At 39.0% G+C, this 22,292-nt stretch overlaps 2 protein-coding genes across 2 annotated transcripts in view; both read left to right on the forward strand.

Moving 5' to 3' along the window:
- Positions 1–9,159: 9,159 nt before the first annotated feature.
- LOC129727568 (nuclear envelope integral membrane protein) lies at positions 9,160–11,098 on the forward strand. Its single transcript, XM_055685515.1, has 2 exons — positions 9,160–9,342; positions 9,405–11,098. The coding sequence occupies exons 1-2, from the start codon at positions 9,273–9,275 to the stop codon at positions 10,793–10,795; spliced, it is 1,461 nt and encodes a 486-aa protein (XP_055541490.1). The 5' UTR covers positions 9,160–9,272; the 3' UTR covers positions 10,796–11,098.
- Positions 11,099–19,998: 8,900 nt separating this feature from the next.
- The window catches only part of LOC129731539 (death-associated protein kinase related), a 223,573-nt gene continuing 221,279 nt past the window's right edge, over positions 19,999–22,292 (forward strand). The window contains exon 1 of the mRNA XM_055691628.1: positions 19,999–21,646. Within this exon, the coding sequence (XP_055547603.1) occupies positions 21,516–21,646 (131 nt within the window). The 5' untranslated portion in view covers positions 19,999–21,515. The remainder of the gene's footprint in view (positions 21,647–22,292) is intronic.

Below are 22,292 nucleotides of genomic sequence, written 5' to 3' on the forward strand. Positions count from 1 at the left end.
ATGCATTAGTATTAGTGATCGTTATGAACTTTTTCCAATTTTGTATGAAATTTGAAATGATTTTGCATTTTAAACTAAACTTATAAAACATACTTTCCTGAAAAGTTATAAAAATGATGTTGAAACATGTTTTATTTGTGGGGAATACATAAACATGCTGCGGTTTAGGTAAAATATGCTAGTTTTCATCAATTTGCCGGTCACCTTTTTGCACTTTTCGTTTTTTTCTTGTACTCTAATGGCGCTTCTAAATAGAGTCGCTTATGTTTCATACAGTAACAAAAGTCATGAGCTATGACAATGACTAAGATAATGCTCCAACTATTAGAAATATAGCATTTTTATATATTTTATTTCGACATATTGTCGCAATTTTTCACACTAAATCTAAATTAATATTAATTTCTACTGTGTTTTAACTGGAGATTTACTCTCCAACCAAAAAAATCAGATATAAAACAACATAAAACGAGAAATTTCCAAAAATGTTCTGAATTACATACAAAACGCGAAATTTTTCATAACGAGATTTGTTTGTGTGCGTGGATAGACAAAAATGTAGCATACCTTGTAGAACTGTCATCATACTTGGGTAAAAGTCAACTACGCTACTGTAGCGGAATTTGTAAGGTTCACAGGACCCAGTCTTAAATATCAAAAGGGCTTGACGAAAATAGACGGAAAGTCTTTTCACATTATAGACATTATTCCAGAGGGGATTCACTGCTGTCAAATTTCATATATGTGTGTGTTATCGCAGATCAACTCTGGTCCATGACGTTTGTTGGTCCATGACGTTTGTAACTATGAACAATAATGGGGGAAAAATGTGAATAGCTAAACAACATTCATGAAAGTTTTCCGCGGTTTCTCGAGTTTCGATGGAAAACATTCCAATTCTATAATATTTCACATCGATCAATTTCATGACCAAAAGGAACAAAAACCAAAACAAACACCATGTTGCCGAATATGTTGGTTACACGATTTTTGACAGATAGATCCCCCCTGCATTATTCAAAGTTCTACATTCAAAACATTTTTCACTTAAATACTACATGATACAATCATATTATTATTACCACTAAAAAACATCAACAGGAACAGAATCAATTTTGCATTACGGGAACATCAGAAACACAGCAAAAAAAATGGCAAAAATGGTAGGAAACTTACGACCAAATAAGTGAAAATACTACAAGGTACACAGGCCTAGGAATTGTATGAAATGGTGACGTAGGACTAAATGTATATATTATATGCTGCGTTAAACTGTTCATAGGCAACACTACCGTATATTTTTGATGGTCGTTATTGTAAAACTAACGATGCATGAATACATGAAAATTTTACACTAGCAGTAGTTGCGAAAATTTTCATAACTCTTATCTTCAAGCATCTATAGTTCTGAAAAGAACCGATTCCATAATCTTCAGTTAGAAATTCGTGCTACAGAACGCTGATAATCGCACCATCGGTAGCATTGAATATTTTGCTTGACCGCGCATAATAAAGTTTGCTCTCCGCTGTGCCCTCCAGTAGCTGTGCCAGCTAAATATTCTGCAGCGTACGATGGTAATTGTTGCTGCCGTATGCAAAATAAAGGTAACTCGTTCCGCAGTGCCTGGAAGTTGACTCGTATGCAGCTCGCGTTTCTCAATGTCGCGTACCTTTAACAGCTGCACTGCACTCGCTATTGTGTAACAAACTAAACTGAAGCTGAATTTTCTACACGCAGTCTTTTGTATCGAGTTCAGCGTAGATTTTTGCCATTAGGGCGTGGCCACGAAGCTAAGAGAAAGAGAAACGGACCAAAAAACTTTTTTGAGTCAAAATATGTAGGCAGTGGAATTTATTTCGTCCATGTTATTGTTATCTGTGCTCGGGAAGCAAGCCAATAACGAGGGGAATGTATGGGAAAGCTTGACCTTGGAACTTTTCACCTTTTTCCACCATTAAGCAGTGAAGCAACAATGTTGAACATTATATCAAAAAATTGTTATACATTTTATCTATCCACCGACATATAAATGACTAAGATGCATTAAGTCGTTCGCTTGCTATAATCATTTGAAATCTAACGCAACATTTGCCAGTTTCATTTTCCATTTCACAAAGTGTTCGGATTTGAACCAAATTTTTGTAGCAACCAATTGATTTTCGGTAAAGCTCAAACTGCAATTTTATTTCGATTATTAGCCTAAGTTTAAATATTAAATTACATAAGACTTACAAGAAGTTGATTCACCTTAGCCGTTTACGATCCTGCTTTCCTATCTACCGCTTATTGGTTTTCTACCGCCAATGTTATTTGTGCTTTGGACCAATTTGTGGGGAGTTACTCTACACCGATCGAACCGCACTTGCAGAATCTGTATCTATGGTATTTTGGTAAGTATAACGATATTTATTTATTTCAGCTACCTACTACAGGACGAACGAAACTTCCAGGGTAAGTATCTATTAATTTAGATTTCAGGAAATACCGACGGACGCTGTATCTATGGGTAGGTACAATGGATCAAATTTATTTTCGAATTAACACTAAATAACTATTTCTTCAGGCTGCACTCTACTCACAAGTTTTCAGGAGCAGTTTTGTAACACCTGTCGCGATTTTTTTGATCCTCGTAGCTAACTCGATTTAGATAATTATTATTTTCCACTTTATTTTCCAAACTTCTACTATTCACTTGTAATGGCGATTTGTTTACTTCCTATCCTCTATGTTTTTGCTATAAAATGTATTGCTTTTTCTCTCTGGTTACTTATTCTTTACCTATCTTTCATGTTCATCAAACGTTTAGCATAAATGTCAAACGCCATCCAAAACGGCTCCAGTGTTGCCTGCGGTGTTGTAACACAAAGTGTAATATAGTATAGAAAACAAAGACGTAGTCCTACGTAAAAAAAAACAACAGAAAAAAGAGCAACACGTGAAAAAGATTCAGCATGATCCTGGGAGTCTCACAAAAGCATGCAGTAATGACGCATTAATGTGGTTAACATTAAACCAGTCACCGTGGACAACGGTTCTAGAATTCTGGTCACAAAGCTTCACCATCCGACAATATTTTTTGAGAAACGCGATATTTTATCTGCTAGATTGTTAAAAGAATATTCACATTTCCGTAACACGTTTGGATATCAATTGGTAAGTCTGCCACACAAAGTCTGTCAGCATTTATTCGTTATTCAACAAAACTTTCAGATTGATCTGGCCATTGTTACGCTTTTTTCCAACGCACCAGAAAGTTCATACATCCTTGAAACAATTAGTGGCAAACTGAAACCCTTTTTCAGATTAAAATCTTTGGATCCCTCTGCGACTGACTTAATCGAACTTCTTGACAATTGTGATGAAGGCATGTTACCACATTATGTGAGAGGCTGGATCAGTAATATCAAAACCTGGTGACGGCTTTGTCAAACCTTGAGAAATAAACATTCTTGTTCATATTTGTGTACTAATTCCCTCTGTTAAGATTTCTTGGAAAACTTTTCTGGCGAAGAAACAAACTGTGAACAAGATACAATGGATTCTCTTCTACAAGAAAACGTTCAATCAAATATAAGAGTCGCTAGTTTCGAAATCTCCATTTGAGGGTTTAAAGAAATATATGAGCGCCTTAGTTTACATTTTTGAAGAAGCTCTTAGTAAACCACCACACAAAAGGTGCAAGAACCGTTCCAGTCAAAGAGTCGACGATGGCCTTGATCTAAGAGGTCTTGACAATGAAGACTACTCTGCCACTAAACTAGAAGCTTCCATTTCTCAAAAAATTAAAACCATTTCCAATAGTACCATGCATTGCTACTGGGCTATTAATATTCGTCAGTTTCAAACAAAAGTTGCGACAATTTTTATATAAAAACAGGCGGAATGTTAAGACCCGTCTTGAAACGCGTTTTAGATGGGAATCTCTCAACCATGCAATGTGTCAGTTCTGTATTAACAAGCTGGTGGACATTATTTTGAATACTCTTATTCAAGCATTTCTACGCCATGTTCGCTTGCAACAAATTGCAACAAATAAAATGATTAGTTTGACGATGCAGATATCATCCAAAATAAAAGCAGCTCTTCTAAAATAAACTTACAATTCATGCGGCCTTGTTGAATAACATTCTGCAAACAAATTGGTTCAATCAAGATTCAATCGCATTTAACGCGTCAGTAGTCTCTTGATATAGGTCGATGTTTTTTTTTCAGCCAAGATAAATTGATTTGTGATCAGGAATCGGTAGAAGCTGCTGAACACAATCGACCAAAAATGGAAAAAAGTGATACAAAATCGAAACAACGAGATGCTATGATCATCTCCTCTTTGGCCTTTTCCCCTCGTCAGAATAACTTTTTTTCATTTCAAGCAAATTTAAAAATATTTCCTTTAGGTTTTTTTTTGGATTTCAAATTGGATTCAGAGAATTTAGAGAAATTTTTTATATACTTTAGACGAATTTTTATTTTCGTTTGATTTTTCTGTACCTAAGAAGTATTTTTAAGCCCTTTTTGGCTAAATTTTGATCGTATTTATTTTGACTTTTTCTGTTTTTTTTATTTTTAATCTTTTCTAACTTGTAGAAAAACGAAGAATCCATCTTCCAGCCATACTGAGCTAAAACTTTCGAATCCTTTTTGTTCTTAGTCTCCTGTTTGATATTTTCGAGCGAATCATTAGAAATCAAATTTTTTCGGCCATATCTGTTTTAGAAGCTCTTTTGAAACAAATTTGAGCTAAGTTTTGGCTATTTTCTGTTTGGCCTCCAATTTTGTCTTGCTTGAAGTCACTTTAGAGTGAATTTTGGAGTCTACTGTGTTACCTTTTTGGCATTTGGAAATGTTTTCAATCATATGAAGCCCATTTTAAGAAGTTATAATGTCGGAAGTAACGCACTACATACTGCTGAGCTATCACGGTTTAATCTTTTTTTTTCCCTTGTAGAAGGCTGAACCACTGCGACCATTGTTGTCTGTTGTGGTATGCTTCACCTTACTCTAAGTGCGTACGAGCAGGTACATAACTATTTGGCGAGTTGATGTCCTTGCTACATTGCACATTTATCCCAGTTGGGCAATGCACTTTGTATGGAGTTTATTACCTCACCAGGACTTTCCCTCTAAATTTTGGTAGGTTCTGTGTCCCTTACCGAAGATACAATCTGCGTTGTATTAATACTCGGCATTCGCAGAGTAGATGTTCTGAAGTCTCGCTTCCGATGCCACACAGGCGACATTTATCATCATCAAGTTTGCCTATCTTCTTGAGATGATACTCACTCGGACAGTGCCTTGTAATAAGACCTGTGAATGTCCTCAAGTCTTTCTTATTTAATCTGAGCAGCACGAGGCTCTTCTCGCGATTTGGCTCTATGAATCTTTTCGATTGTCGTAATCCACTTATGACATCCCAGTTTGCTTTGATGGTCGCTTTTTCCCATTCACCGAGTTCAGCTTTCAGAGCGCTCGGGGAGATTCCACAGAAAGGTTCTGGGCCAACAAAGTTAGTAGATGACCCTTGTCTGGCTAGTAAGTCGGCCTTCTCGTTTCCTTCGATTCCACAATGACCAGGAACCCAGTATAAGTTCACCTGGTTTTTCATAGCTAACTTTCGGAGCGACCGGATGCATTCCCACACTAGTTTAGAGTGGCAGAAAGGAGAATTCAGGGCTTTAAGTGCTGCCTGACTATCACAGAAAATGCATATATTTGCGTGTCGATAATTTCTTTCCAGACAGGTATTCGTGCATTCTATTATCGCGTATATTTCCGCCTGGAATACTGTTGGCCAGTGTCTCATGGGAAAAAAAATATTAATTGGGTTGTTTAGCTATACACGGATTTCCGATTTTTATATATCATCTGAAAGAGTGTAATTTTCTGTGCAAAATGTGATTTTTCAAAACTTTATATCATTATCCTGCGATTTTTAAATAAAGAATAAAAATTCACTCTTAATCGCTACAATGACAGTTGGTATATGGGCGAACTGTCATTGTAGCCATTTCGAGCAGTTTTAAATCACGATTTAAAAAGCGAAGGACAACGATAGACTTTTTTTAAAATCACGTTTCACTTATAAAATGCAGATCTTTCAGATGATATAAAAAACTGATATAGCTAAACAACCCAATTCCTGGTCCTGTGAATCCCGCACCCGCGGGACCATTCATTTTGGAACCGTCTGTGTAGAAGCAAAGTGAACCATCTCGAATTGTGGGTCCACCTTGTTGCCAACTTTCTCGTTCTATCTCTACTGTTCCGTAAGGAATTTCGAAATTTGGTTTCCGCTCCAGCCAATCATCCTTACTTTTTATTAGATTATTTATTTGGAAATCTTCCAGTATTCTCAGGTATCCTGTTAGAACTCCTTCTTTTAGGTTGCACTGTCGATTTAGCCTTAGACTACTTTTTTCCGCTTTTAGTTGAACCACCTGATGAAGTGGAAGAAGGTGAGGTATTGCATCTAGGGCTTTTGATGGAGTGCTTCTCATAGCTCCACAAATCGATGCACAGGCCAATCTTTGGATTTTACCTAGCTTAGCTTGAGTGGATGTTTCAGTGGTTTTGGGCCACTAAACTAACGATGCGTAGGTTATTCTGGGTATGATTATTGTTTTATATATCCAGTGTATCATGCTGGGTTTGAGATCCCAGCTTTTTCCAATGGCTCTGCTGCATACCCATAGGGCATTTGTGGCCTTGGTAATTGTTTGTTCTATTTGAGTGTTCCAGCTTAGTTTCTGGTCAAGTATGATTCCCAAATATTTGACTTCAGTGGATAGATTTATATCGGTGCCTTCCAATCGCAATTTAGGAATAATGTATTTCCTTTTTCGAGTGAAAGGAACAATAGTTGTTTTGGATGAATTTACACTCAATCCCTCTCGCCTACACCATTGAGCTGTGAGATTAAATGCAGTTTGCATTCTATCAGAAATAACGCAGTTGGCTTCCCCCTAACTAAAATCACTACGTCGTCTGCAAAACCTATCACTTCGAAGCCGTTTCCCGACAGGCTCCGAAGAAGATCGTCTACGATTGATTAATGACCATAACAGGGGAGATAATATTCCTCCTTGAGGGCATCATTTCGTAGTTTTTCTTGTTAGGGACGTCCCACCAAGTTTAGCTGTTATTTCGCGACTTATTGGCATGGCATGAATCCACTTTATTGTGTTCCTGTCTATGCCATGCCTTTCCATTGCCATTTTTATTGAGTCGTGAGACGTATTATCAAATGCTCCCTCAATATCAAGAAAGGATGCCAGGGAAATTTCCTTGGCATGGATGGATTTTTCGATTTTTCCCACTAACATATGTAGCGCGTCAGTGGTTGATACGTTGTTTTTGTAAGCAAATTGAAATTTGCTTAATGGATTGGATTTCATATATACTGTTTTAATATGATAGTCGATTAATTTTTCCATAGTTTTCAAAAAGATAAAAGTTAAACTAATTGGCCTAAACGCTTTCGGAATTGTCCTATCTTGTTTTCCGGTTTTTGGTATGAAAATAACTCTAGTTTGTCTCCAACTAGATGGAATGTAATTTAGTATTAGGCTCACCTTACACATCTACGTAATAATTAGAATAAACAGTTGCTTGCTCTTTTGGAGCATGACTGGCTGTATTCCATCCATTCCCGGGGGCTTGTATGGTTGGAAAGAGTCTATTGCCCATTCAACCTTCGATTTACTGAATATATAACATGCGAGTTCCTGGGATTCAGTCCAAGTCGCATGTGAGCTTAGCTGCTCTCCAGTTTGATCCTGCACTTCATCACTATCCGAATATGATCCTGGGATTTTCCAACATAATTTCCAGTGTTTCCTAAGAATCTGTGGTGTAAGTACCGTCAGTTTTTCTCAATCTGCCTAAACCGTTAGAATGTTCTTTATACAGGGCTTTTTGCAACCTGGATGCAGTGGATGTGTTTTCAATACGTTCACACATTAATTTCCAACTGTTTCTTCTGAATTTTATTATTTCCTTGTTATATGTTGTTAGTGATGTTCTATATACAGTTCCCAATTACCTGTTAGTTTCGCTTTATTGAATAGTTTCCTAGAGGACTTTCTAAGTCCTTCTAGGGTCTTATTCCACCAAGGTGAGTCTTTATTTGACACTCGCGTCTTGGTAGGACAACTTTCTTAGTATGCACTAATTATCTTACTTGTGATTAAATTAGAACAGGTTTTACCTTAATTTGCTGAGAATTCTGCTAAGCAAATAATAATGAATACCATGATTCTGCAACAATACCGAGATTTAGTGTGTATTATGTAAAAATTTCGTTTTCAACCGGGGCGGCAATATTTTGAATTTCTTCTCAGTCTTTAGTAGTTTTTAGAAACGTTCATCAGTTGTATTTTTTGGTCTTCAGAATAGCGATTCTGGAGTTCTGTGCTTAGTTGGTAATTATTATCTAGGTTTTTTTTTGAGCCCTTAGAATCATTTTTCAGCAGTTTCGAGGTTAATTTGTTATCATATCCGGAGTATATCATGATTTAAGCTTTGCAAGAAAATAGTAAAGAAATGAAATGGTACCTCAAACAGGTGTCCACTTGATAACTACAGAAAACCATTGCATTTATCACTTCACTAGGGAAAAATATATTTTCTGTGGAGAACGTAACACTCTTTCCTATTTTTGCTTTTGAGCCTTAAGAGCGTTTCCCAAACAAATCTGATCCTTATTGGGTTGTTTAGCTATCCACGGGCTTCCGATTTTTATATAACAATCTAAAGGATTGTAATTTTCTGAGTAAAACCTGATTTTTTTAAATTTTATATCATTATTCTTCGATTTTTAAATGAAGAATTAAAATTCACTCTAAATCGCTACAATGACATTAAGTATATGGGCGAACTGTCATTGTAGCGATTTCGAGCAGTTTTAAATCGTGATTTAAAAGCGGAGGACAACGATAGAAAAAAAATTTAAATCACGTTTTACTTAAGAAATGCAGATCTTCCAGACGATATAAAAAACTGATATAGCTAAGCAACCCAATTTGGAATTAATTTATATCTATTTTTTATCTTCTTTCATCTCTCTTGCCGTTAGAAGCCTTTAGTGAAAAAAATAGCCTAAGTTCGCAACCCTATCCGAAACTTCTTACATTTGTAAGGCTCCAACCACTGTCAAACGGGAAGGACTTTTACTGCAACGGCCGATGCCGGCTATGTTGTTTATTTTCGATGCTGATGCGCTTCACAACCGTGTATCGTTCCTCGTTTGGCCGCTCTCGAATCAAATGGAATAAAAATGCACCTTCCAGCTAGCTTGGGATTTGCATTGAGTGTTTTGATACCCGCTGTAATAGCTGCACAAACAGGTAAATCAGTTTACATTACTAAAACTACGTTAGGCTGAAACAAACATTTTGTTTTTTTTTAGTTCACTACCTGCAACCGGATGGCGTCATCGCGTACAAACCGGACCGCTCCAGTATCTATCGGCCTGGGTTGCGTATCTATTGCTACCGTGGCCGAGAAAAGCAGACCATTAATCTATTTGAGACCATCATCCTGAATTTCGATTGCGACCACAATGACTTTAGCCAGTACGAGGGTGGCTCGCCGGAGGAAGTTCGAACCCATCACGAAACCGAGCAGAGTTTGTTTTCCTTCAATTTGCTGTCGAACAACCAGAAGCGGGTGATCAAGCTCGACCCGTTCAATCAGAGCTGCATTGGAATCGTGAGCAGTGAGGAGTACAGCGTCCGATTGAATCTGATTCGAATCGATTTCTGGAGGGTTTTACTGCTGGCGGCGGGAGTTTTTGTGTTCCTATCGGCTGCTAAGCTGAGCGATAATGCGCTGTTTTACTACATCTGCGGTGTTGGACTGGGTGTGTTTGCGAGCTTTTTGGTGATTGTCTACATGGCCAGTAAGCTGTTTCCGCGAAAGCCGATGATGTACGGTGTGATGCTTGGCGGGTGGACACTTGGGATCTACTTTGCCCAGCTATTGTTTGACAATGTGCGACTGATATTCGTTACCTACCAGGTGTACGTTTTCTGGTATATTTTGATAACTGGTTTCATCAGTTTCGTGATTTGTTACCGGTTGGGACCACCGAAGAACCAGAGAAGTAAGAATTTAATCAAGTGGAGTTTGCAACTGGCTGCCTTGGCAGCAATTTTCTTTTCGTCAGCCTATCGGGAAGCGACTACTGGATTTTGTATTGGAATAGCTATTTGCTACTATTTCCCGAGAAGCATTCTGTTGAAGGTGCGTTCTTTTTACAGACGAAGGTTCCCACCAAAGAAGCGATTTTTGACAAACGAAGAATACTACGAGCAGGGTGTGCGAGAAACCACAAAGGCTTTGGAAGAGTTGAGAGCCTACTGTAGCAGTCCGCAGTGCAAGCAGTGGAACACGGTGCTGAAACTGAAGGATCCGTCCAGGTTCGCCTCCTTTATGGAGGGTTCGTCCCATCTGATGGACGACGAAATTCTCGAATATGAAACTTCTAATGCTCATATAAGTGATGATGAAGACGAGGATGGTGGTGACCAGGGGCAAGGCGACGGACCGCAACTGGTAGATGATTCCGACGACGAGGAAGAGATCCCACTCCGACAAAGAATCACTCCTTCGCGGGAAGCAGGAACCTATCGGAAGTTTGCTGCTCAAAATGGACGCAGTTTGCTTGCAACTAGTAGCACACCGACAACGGCAGCGTTCCTGACCATGGGTGGCCGCAATCGCAGTCTCAGCAGACATGCCACGCCGACGGTTCAACCAGTGCGGAATACGGTCGAGTTCAGCGAAGATGAAGATTGATAAGGCCATCATAATCCTTTGCTCGTTCGTTTGGTTCCTAGGTGTGTACATAAAATAATAACGTTAATTATTTCATCCTTGGGAATGACCCAACCATTTTCTACTCATCACTAATTAACGTTTGTATTCATACACAACACTAACTTATACTGTGCCCGACCTGTTAAACTGACTTTTAACATTAAAACGTAAACGAACGAAATCACAATTGTAGGATATCAGTGCAGCGGCTGTTCATTGAATAACTCAAACTTAATTGTGAAGAATAAATTAAGAAGAATTAAATTTGAAGTGAATTTTCAATTGTGTTTGATTTAAATGCAGCCCGAAAGCATTTTGTTGTTTCTTTTGCTGACTCATCATCTGTTTACAGGCTTCAAGGCGGTGTACGATTCACCTAAGCGCAATGGGTTATGGCAAATAATGTTTGAAACGGTTTACTAATCTAATTGTTTAAAAGCTGTTTCGCGCAGCCGAATGCGATCATGAGTAATTTCGAGAACAACGACCAAAGAGTTATTCGATTAGAAATTTCAAAATGATCGTTTTTTTGTGGCAATGGAGCTACGCTTCAGTGTTACGTCTTTTAGTCTGTGATATTATTATTCGTCTCTAAAGAATAATTTACATAACAGCAATAATTTTTTAATTTAGAATCTTTTAACAGCGTTTTTATTTGTTTATATGTGAAGTACGAGCCTTGATTCCGTCTTCCGGTTGACAAAATAATTATTTTTTTGCAGTTTAAACAAATTAACGACCAGTGAATAAATTCTCCATAAAGTAGTATTTAAGTCATTGGAATAAATAACGAGAATTGAAAACTGTTTTGCTTCAATTATTTATATCTAAGCAAATCAACAAACTTTATTGATCGCATTCTAGCTGTTATTTCTACTGCTCAATTTGCAAGTAAACTGTCATCATCTCGCGTATCACTGGTCATTCGCTTTGCTTTCCGACAGGCCACCGGGTCACTGTTCGTCAAATGTGACCAGCTCACTGTTCGCTGTTGCATTGCATTGGATACAATGCTCTCACCACCACAGTGTTGGCCTTACTCAACTTTTTCTCTCGTGCTTTTTTCCCTTGGTCGCTACGCCAGCTGATGCTGCAAAGCTGCAGCGCAGGGCACATGCACTGAAAAGGAGTGATACGGTGAGTCTCACTGGCAAAGTTGCCAGTTGCGATCGCGAGTGATGAAGCGTGACAACTTTCAAAATGCACCAAAAACCGCAGGTTTAATAACGTTTCCAATTGTTTGACGAATAAATCAATATATAAAAATCATCCCGTTTCTTTTGTTTATAGTAATCATTATCATTCTCAACAATTCTTAATCAAAAAATTAAGCGAAGAAATCGCTCAATTTTCTAAGGAATATGATTGTGAAGAAGTTAGGGAATATATTTGTGAACAAGTTAGGGTTCCCTTATAGTTGAAATTATGATATCATTCTCGAAACAACGTGAAACATAAAAAAAATCATGACTTTCCACTAATCCATTAATGATGTCACGCAAAATTTGAAAAAATTAGAACCCACAACCAAGGATGGAAAAAATCATATCGCATAACAATCATTCGCGTATCGTTTCTGAACGTGCTATTCATAAACTTTCAATCCTAGCAAACCATCGCTATTATAAGTTACACATTCTCACGCATGCGAGAGACAACTTAGAGCAAAGAAATATATGGTAGCTTTCTTGGATGATTTTGTTTCAGTATTGCCTGCTTCAGGCGGAGCGAGCAACATATAGCGAGTGTTTCACAAAAGAATCGTAAACGATTGCACTCAAGCGATCGCAACGATTCATTCAAATGTTGGTTGATTGTAGGCGGAATTCGGCTACTCCACGTCGTGCTTTCACCGTGATTCTTGGTGATTTCAAATATCACATGCTAATGCACCATCCTACCATTTCCGTAAGCATTGATGATATATACCTACTTGCTCCGGTAAGCAAACAGTTGAACGCAATCTAACGTTCATTTGGATTCATAATTTTGTATCACTGGCGATAATATCTCAAAGATTCTCGCGATACTGTTGAATGCAAGTGAACTTGGATACAATAAATACTATCGTGTTTGAATCTTTAGTCTCCTTCTATGGTATTCGGAACTCTTGAAAGCGAGAAACAATCAGCAGCGTTTCTATGGAAACTTGTACGCGAGTTGAAATAGTTGAACGATAGCTGATGAATCAAAAAACACATTTGCATTTAATATTGCTAGTGAGTGAATTTTTCCATGCTTGCCCACAACTTCCTGTCACAATTGTCACAACTTCCTTCATCCCCGTCTCTCATTATGCCACATTTTCACCACCTCGCAGCCACCTTTCTTGGTAATTAATAATTAAAAATCAGAAAATGTGTGGAAAAGTATATTTATTTAGAAGAAATGCGGAAGAAATAACATTATAAAAGATTACTGGAAAACAGTTCAATACTCAGTCCAAAGATTCTGTTGATGCAGTCTCATATCAATGACAGGGAAAGCCTGTAGCATTCCTCTTCTTCAATCATCGCAATCCAAGTAGGGATACCATCCGTCCTGATTTAGCAGGACATGTCCTGATTTTGAAACCCATTTGGAACGTCCTGATTTATTTTTCATATTTTAGCATTTGTCCTGATTTTTCTGACTGATGCCGGATATTCAAAAATATGGAAAATTGTTCAGTATTATCATCTTGACTCCGGAAAAAAACGAACTTATTTCGAAAGAATTTTTTCTTTGGTTGAATCTTGACGAGAGAAATTGTCTAGTCGTTGAAACAGTTAAACGTTTTTTGACAATTGTTGAGTTAATTTCAAACAGTTTACTAGTGTTGCATTTTTAGGTATCTACTAACGCCTAATAAATCAAAGTTGAAAAATTGAATCGTTCGAGAAATACGTTAAATCTAAGTTTCTTGGCGTATTTCGAAGTGCAAATCTCAAATTACGTGCTTTATTTATTGATACCTAAAAAATAAAATTAGCTTAGGTCAAATTTTTGCTGGAAAAAAGTTGTCCTGATTTTTAACTCCGACCAAATGGTAACCCTAAATCCAAGTCTTCTCCACATGTTACAACAGCCCAAGAATGCTCACGTTTTTTAGGACGCTTTTTCCTCACGGTTGCAGTGGAAGTGTTCTTGTGAACTTTCTTATGCTCACGAAGCATAACAACCAATGCAAAATATAATCCACAAGTTGTGCATATTCGTTCGTTGAATGAACCGTTCACTGATAAGCAGTACAGGTCGCATGAAATCAATTTTGGCAGGAATCGTTCACGTTGTTCAACACGAACATTAAAGGACAACGTTGAGTTTCGTTTTTCGATGTCCCAATCAAGCCGTGGAAGCCGTTCGAAGTGGCGAACAACAGTTTCTGAAAATAAAAATAATGCATTTTATCACTCTTAACCTTCAATAACTTATAAGGAAATTACCTATCTGTACATTTTACTACCTGAAGCAGATAATGGCTGGTTTTCACATGTACTGAAAACCAGTTTTGATCAGATTTATGGATTGAGCTCTGATCTATCTCTGACGCATCAGGATCAACATATTCTGCCAACGTAGGATGATCATACCGACTACCAAATGGCTCCAGACTTCTGCCAGTATTTGAACAGCCAACAGCCAACGTTTTGAAATGTTGTCTCTCCGAATTTGCGTCCGTTGTTCGAAGCTGTGAATCTAAATGGGATCCAGAACGATCGTGCGGTATCACCAAGCCGGAAAGTTCCCTGCTTGAAGGGGTCTGCTTCTCCTAAATTATACTTCTTGAAATGATGCATCGTAGTTTGGATGACGGTACCGAGGGTTCTTGTCCGGTCCACCATCGGCAATAAAAATTAAAACAGGTTTGACTAATCCATCAAATTTTAGAATACTGTCGTATGCTTTCAGGGTAAGCAACCACTTGAAATCTAAGGCATGCGACAATGCCATTAAGGATGAATGATTGCGTGAACGAACAGCGACGTATTTTGGTCCAGAGTATCCTACAGCCTCTGGTTTACCAAGGTTGTTCGGTTTAATTTCGATACCAGCGTATACTGACGGAATAAGTTTGTACTTATTCGCGACGATCCCGTCATGGTCAGAAAGCATGATTCGGTACTCAAAACGCATCAACTGACTCGACTCGATCATCTTTCTTGATTTTCAAGTTCTTTTCAAGTTTAACCTTTTTACTTTTCAGTCCTTCTAGTTTCATCTGTGCATCATCTGTCAATAGTCAATAGAGTGCGCCTTGCTGGTCAAAAATAACACTTCAGCGTTCACGAGACTGATCTCGGTTTGAAGTTGTTCCTGCGCTGGAGCAGGACGTTTGAATGAAGGTGATGTTGACGGTTGAGGATTATCCTCAATTTCGTTGGAACGCTTCTCGCATTGTGATGCTTGGACTGGTTTCGTGGCTGGTTCTTTAGAAGCATTCAAAGATTGTCACAGTTTTGGAAGAAGTTTCCCTTTTTTCTGTAACTGTAACGCGTCCAGCTCCTTGATTTTGTCGTTGACTTTTTCCGCCAAGACTTTTTCCGTCAAAACGAAAAATTCGACCTCTGATTGGTCGTTATATGCTTGCTTCCCAAGCACGGTTTACAAAATCATATACCTAGCAATTGAAAACATGCTATTTGGCCTATATAAGAGCCTGTTTCAGCCGGAGCCACTCGTAATAGTTCTAGACAGCGACAACAGCAGTCGTCCTTCCTTAGCAGCAGCACTAGCCCTGTGGTTGGTCACCACGTCTCAGGAGTAGCGCGGTTTTTCTCAGCGTGTGTCGCCAGACAGCCATTATCCCCCCGTGTTGGGGCAGCATGAAGATTGCCATCAGAAAATCCAATTTCAGGAATCAAAATGCCTTTTTCAAGGCAAATAAACAAGTCATTGAAAGTAAATAATTTTTGTCAACGCAAGCAAGCATTCTGTGTTGCATCCTAGCAATTTAAATTTGTCGCACCCGTCTAATTTACTGAATGTGAAATAGCTTCCACAGAGCATGTTGTCCGTGTATCTTAATTCCCCCAATGTTAGGGCAGCTCAAAGGTTGTAATTAGCAACCGATTTTGAACCGCAAAATGCTTTTTTCAAGGCAAATAAAAAAATTATTGAAGGTTAATAATTTTCTGGCATCAACACAAGCAGACATTCTGTGCGGGATGCAATCAAATTCTGTTGTAGTTGTCTCATTTTCACTTTATTTAGTAAACCCCCCACTGTAGGGGCAACGCAAAGGCTGCGATCAGCAAAACCGACATTGAATAATAAACTGCCCTGTTAGAACGCATTCACAAAAGCAGTTAGTTCGACTATGCAGAGCTAATATGAAGTCGATTCAATCAATCAGCATAAACAGAATTTCGTCGTCTCCCAGTTGCCAAGTTGCAACATGATGCAACACGCAACAACGAGCAAACGAAATCGCTTGATGTTACAAACCGCAATAAGATACGAGTTAAAACCGTTGCGTGTGTGAGAGCACCATCGGTGTTTATTCGCTGGATACAAAAATCAAATGCGAATTGTGGAATAACTCGTCTAAAGAACATAAGGAAATGGTAAACCTGAACTGAAAGGCGTGACCTATTACGTAGCACCCTTCGGCTATAAAAGAGTGTTTCTGTGAAAACTAGCTACATTCATTAGTCGGAAGGTGAACTGGATGGACCGTCCACAACGTTGACAGCAGTAGCAGCAGATATCGGCACTCAGCAGGAACAGACCATAGCAGCGGGTCGCGCCTGTGGCTGCCTTCAACTTAAACAAATCACTTGCCCTGTGGTTGGTCATCACGTCTCAGGCCTCTGCCAGGCTGAACGCCAACGCGAGCGATCGGGCGAGATTTTTGCGGTACATCAGCCGGCATTTTCTCTAATGGAAAAGTAGGATCATTTTGTTTAGAAGAATATTACTGTCGGTAATATTACAGAGATGCGATTGCATCAAATCAGATATGGAATTGAACAATTGTTCTTTTGAGGACAAATAAAACACTTAATTTGAAGAGTTAATAGCTTTGGGTACCAGTAGCAGTATGGTAACAGCCTCAGCGGTAGGTGCAGCCGGTACTTCCCTAAGGCCGATGTAATAAGGGAGTAAATGGAAGCGGCACGGCAAAACAGTTCGGGTGTTCTTAGACGCGCGTCATTTTTCGTACGATAGCGGCGGTATTAGCGGTAGATGCATTTCACTTACTCCAGTAAAGCCGTGTCTAATTTTCAATGTGAAAACACCTTTCTATGGTATTGGCCGTGCGCATTAGGCCTCTGCCAGGCTAAACGCGATAAGCGGCGCGAACCGATACGCCGGCCGTAGGTTAATTTACAGCCGTAAGTAGAGCTGTGTAAAAGTATTCTACTTCAACCTTGCGGTCGTGGCCTTGCACACAACCCTCCTGTCATTTTTCATCAAGAAATGCTTTTAAGTACGCACTGTATGAAGAATTGAAAAGATCACCTCGATTCATGACTACAAATTCACTTTTCACAAACAATCAACCGACACCTTTGTTTGACAGAGATTGAAAAAAGGAATGAGCTTGCGCTGTCATTCATGAATAAACATGCACGGTGAAGTAAAACTAACAAATATTGTGCTTTTCAAACTTCAATAAGAAATTATGTCATTTGTTGATGTACTCCTTGGAGAGCAGCTTGCTTGAGCATCTATTTCCCAGGTTAGAGGCGGTTCGAACAGCGACTGATCAAGAACGGACGGCTGAACTATGAAATGCGCGAGATTAGACGTCGCAGCCCTAGTGAGGCAGCATGCTAAAATAAACGTACTACGAACAATCCAGAGAATGATACGAATCGGAATAATCAGTATAGAACCGGCATCTTAGCCAGAGAGCTACGAAGGGCAAAAGTGGAGGTGGCTGTCTTACAAAAAGTGCGTCGCCCCGTGCTACTAGAAAACCAAATAAAACGTGTCATTACCTGCTGATGAAACACGGCAGGTTACAGTGGGCTGGCCACGTAGCACGGATGGCGGTTGAGCGACCGGCAAAGATAATATTTATTTTTTTTCTTTCTACCTTCTCAATCAATTTAGTTGACTTTGAGAGAACTCAAGTTTTGTGCTTTCTTTACTTTATTCAATATTGGGTGAGCAAATATTTATCGAATTCTCACGCTTGAAGTCTCACTTAGACACAGGCCCGGATTTAGGGGGGGGGGTCAAATGCCTCGGGTTTTCCGAAATGAGGGGTCCCTCTAGTCCTGGGCTTCACGTAGACAGAGTGAAGACCTTCTTTTTGGCTCGTTACCTTCGAAGCGAAACGTCATTTAAAAATTTAAATTTTTTTGACCTATAAAGTTTTTAAGAGAAGGGGGCCGCCTGCACCTAAATCCGACCCTGCTTGGATAGCACTCGAGTGATGACCAATTCAAATAAGGGAATACGAATTATTACGAATTTTCTCTGAGCTAAACTCTTTGACTATAATTTATTCACCCTGGTGTTTCGCGATGAAGTATCCATCGACAGAGATTTCAAAACATACATATTTATACGCGCTTGAGCTCTTATTTCTCCAGGCTCCAGGCCATGCCTCTCCAGGTGATCAGCTCACTTGCAACTTTATCGATCGCTACTCGTTTTCTCTGATATTGGTCTTGAAGAATAAGAAATCTATGTTCTGAACAAGCACAATTTCAAGATGTAATAATGGCTGCACAACCTCCCAAACTCAAAAAATTTAGCTTAGGTACACACTTTGATTTTTAAGGCAATCTGGTCCATGGATGATTGTTCAACAAATTTCCTCTAAAAAACAGCTTGCAGAACATATTCCTACAAGCAGTTTTCTGTATGACAGCTCATTAAACTTTAGTTCATCTGAAATCCGCTCAATAGCAGCTTAGTCAGCAGAAGTTGGTAATATCATACAGCGGATATTATTCCGTCAAATGCTTCGAACATGAAATCTGCTTGGGTGGTTTCGGGTCTATTTCCGTTATTTCTCTACTCGGGATTTACATTGCCTGAATCCTACCTTTTCCTGCAAAACGAAGCAATGATATAATTGTACTTTCCAATTATTTAGAATAACGAATAAATACTTGAAGTTTTCCTTAAGCTTTTGAAAAAGCGTTCGGTTCCGTTCCGTGAGTTTGTGATACAGACATTGTTTAAATAATGAAATATCTTATTAAAAGCTGAATGTTTTCAAGAAATATTCATCTTCTGGTCAAGAAAAATTTGAATTAAGACGTTTATGTGAGGTAAACGGTCAAATTAAAAACAATGGTTTGCTCAAAAAACTAGTATTAATTGTTGAGAACGTAAACAAATTACGATAAAATCTTTCCGAAAATCCAGTTAGCTCTATATTTATCATTATCCTTGTTAATATCTGAAGCGCCACACATCTTATATCTATTTATTCGATCAAACCAGTATTGGCAACCCTGCTCATCTTCCTCACTCACTCACTTCACTTCACCACTGGCAGTGGACTGCGGGCCAAGTATGATGACAGTTCTACAAGGTATGCTATTCACGTCGATGCATTAGATTTAGTGATCGTTATGAACTTTTTCCAATTTTGTCTGAAATTTGAAATGATTTTGCATTTTAAATTAAACTTATAAAACATACTTTCCTGAAAAGTTATAGAAATGATGTTGAAACATGTTTTATTTGTGGTGAATACATAAACATGCTGCGGTTTAGGTAAAATATGCTGTTTTTCATCAATTTGCCGGTAACCTTTTTGCACTTTTCGTTTTTTTCTTGTACTCTAATAGCGCTTCTAAATAGAGTCGCTTATGTTTCATACAGTAACAAAAGTCATGAGCTATGACAATGACTAAGATTATGCTCCAACTATTAGAAATATAGCATTTTTATATATTTTATTTCGACATATTGTCGCAATTTTTCACACTAAATCTAAATTAATATCAATTTCTAGTGTGCTTCAACTGGAGATTCACTCTCCAACTAAAAAATCAGATATAAAACAACATAAAACGAGAAATTTCCAAAAATGTTCTGAATTCCATACAAAACGCGAAATTTTTCATAACGAGATTTGTTTGTGTGCGTGGATAGACAAAAATGTAGCATACCTTGTAGAACTGTCATCATACTTGGGACTGCGGGACCACAGCCAACACTCTCGCATCGACTTTAGGTTGCATGCATACATCGCGAGAAGCTCGCTCCGACCGAGCTTTACGAACCCATTTGCCTTCATCAAATCAGTCAGAATCGAACGTTGTTCGCAGTTGGACGCGCACGCAGCACCAAGCAGAATATTATTGTTACAAGTTCTGTTCTCTACACACCACAGACAGCAAAGAGAGTAGAATTTTTAGTTTTCAGTTGTTGCCATCGAGTTTGTGCTTGGACAAAAATCTTAACGATAAATAATATTCTCCGCGGGCGGGCGTGTTACAGAACTGCTGCTGCTACTAGCTACAGAAGTGAAAACCCTGCCTGGTGTGTAACATTTGTGTGAATGTAAAATCCGAACCTGCCTCTCCCTGGTGTCAGGAGGTTAGGAGGAGGACGATCCAACTGGTAAAAACTGTTGTTGGTGGTTTTCTTCGGCTGCGAATGTGTTGGTAAAGCCCTGACAGGCACAAGGCGTAAAACCTTAAAACCCACCATATCGGAGTGAGGTGAAGTTGCAGCTCGACTCTCGCTCGAGACGAAGACGAAATACACATCCGGTCCGCTCTGCACCGTCGTCGTCGTAGGTCGGAAATGTGAAGTTGTGCGAAACAGGGCCCATAAGTGAACCGCCGTAAAAGAACCTTTTACCCTAACGACGAAAGTGTTGCTCACCTTGCTGCTGGCTAGCCTCCACTTGGACAGTTCTGTTTTTTTATCAGTCGCTCGCCTGGTAAGTGGCAAAAGATAAGAAGAGTTTTGCGTGTGCACTTTTTCGCTTTCTAGGCGAAGGTGTAAATTGGTTGTGTGCTGCGGGCTCCAAGCAAAACGCAACAGTCACTTTGCCTTGCACAAACATTAGCAAATGTCAACGTCGTTTGTCAGTGGAGCTTAGAAGAAGGCAAAGCGGGCAAGCAGAAAAAAAATACACAAATACTGAGGTTGTGTGTAGAGCGAAGGCACACAGCCGTTCAGAAGCGTGGTGAGGCTGTGAATAAAACAGGAAAAAAGTTTCGTCTGTGTGAGTGTTGCAAGAAGTAAGTGGCTGGCAGCAGGGCCTTTTCGAGCCCACCGATCGAGCGAACCTTCGGGAGTGATCTTTAAAGCCCGTTCGGAAGGTACGAACCTTGCAAAGTTACGAAACAGTAAACACTTCTATCGATCTGAGTAGCCACTGCTAGGTTAACAGTTTCAGAGGGATACCCCGAGTGCTTGATCGAATTTTTTGATCTTTCGAAAGAGAAAAAAAAAGTGTCGACTAGATCGTCGCTTGTTAAATGTTTGCACTGTCGAGTGTACGCGTGTTTACATTGGAGCTCGCCTTGAGAATTAACATAAGTCTTGCACATTCTACAGAATACATGTAGAGAATTGAAGTATTTTAAGTGCTAGAAGTTAGACCACTGTTGGAGAGCCAGGAAAAAGCGAAAGTTCCGTTTTGTAGAGAAGACGACAAAGTAGGGAAAAAAGAAGAAGCGAAACAGCGCTGTGCGTGTGTGCGAAGATTGAATAACAACGATCGTTCCGTGTCGGTCGATCGAGTGCAGAGTGTAAACAGAAACCGTGTGACAATCTCCCACTAATTCCGAATATGTTACTGCCGGAAGGGTTCCGACATGTCGGCGACGGCCGACTGGACGTGGACGACGCCCGACTGCAGCAGTTGCGGGTCCAGCAGGACCTGGCCGAGATCTACGACATCGAGGAGAGCTGGTTTGCAAAGTGAGTAGCCCGTCACTGGGGTTTCATATAGTTTTTAGAAGTTGGGTTATTCGAAGTTTTGCCAGAGAACCATTTACAATAGCCAAAAAACCACAAAAATAGATGACTTTCGACTTATGTTTTTCATTTGTCGTAAATGCGTTTTCTAACCGGGACGGTTTTTTTGCATGTCATCACTACATCAAAAATGTTTACAATTTAAAAAACCAATTGCTTGAAAATGGATGAACCATTGGAACCATTGCTTGAAAATGGATGAAACGTGAGATATTTAAAAAAAAAACTTTTCAGGACATTACATTCAATGATTTGTCATAAAGTGTGTTCTAACCGGGACGCCAATTTTACAAGACATCAAAATTTGTTACTTCCAAAACCAATGTTTTCCTATTTATTAACCCCTCTAGTGCTCTGTGCCGCCGTTAGACGGCCTTCAGTCATATAAATCATATAAAAAGCTTCAATGAATACTAAAAAAATGTTTATAAAGATTCATAGTGATTTCACCGAAGTCCGTCTAAAAATTACCTTAGGCACTTGAGGGTTAAGTATTAGTTTTGAACAATTTCATGTGATTTTTTTTGCTCCAACCATACTCAAAATCGCTACATTTATTCTTCTCATCGAAAAATTCTAGACCCGTATT

Source organism: Wyeomyia smithii, chromosome 1 (assembly GCF_029784165.1).
Source record: "Wyeomyia smithii strain HCP4-BCI-WySm-NY-G18 chromosome 1, ASM2978416v1, whole genome shotgun sequence".
NCBI lineage: Eukaryota > Metazoa > Arthropoda > Insecta > Diptera > Culicidae > Wyeomyia > Wyeomyia smithii.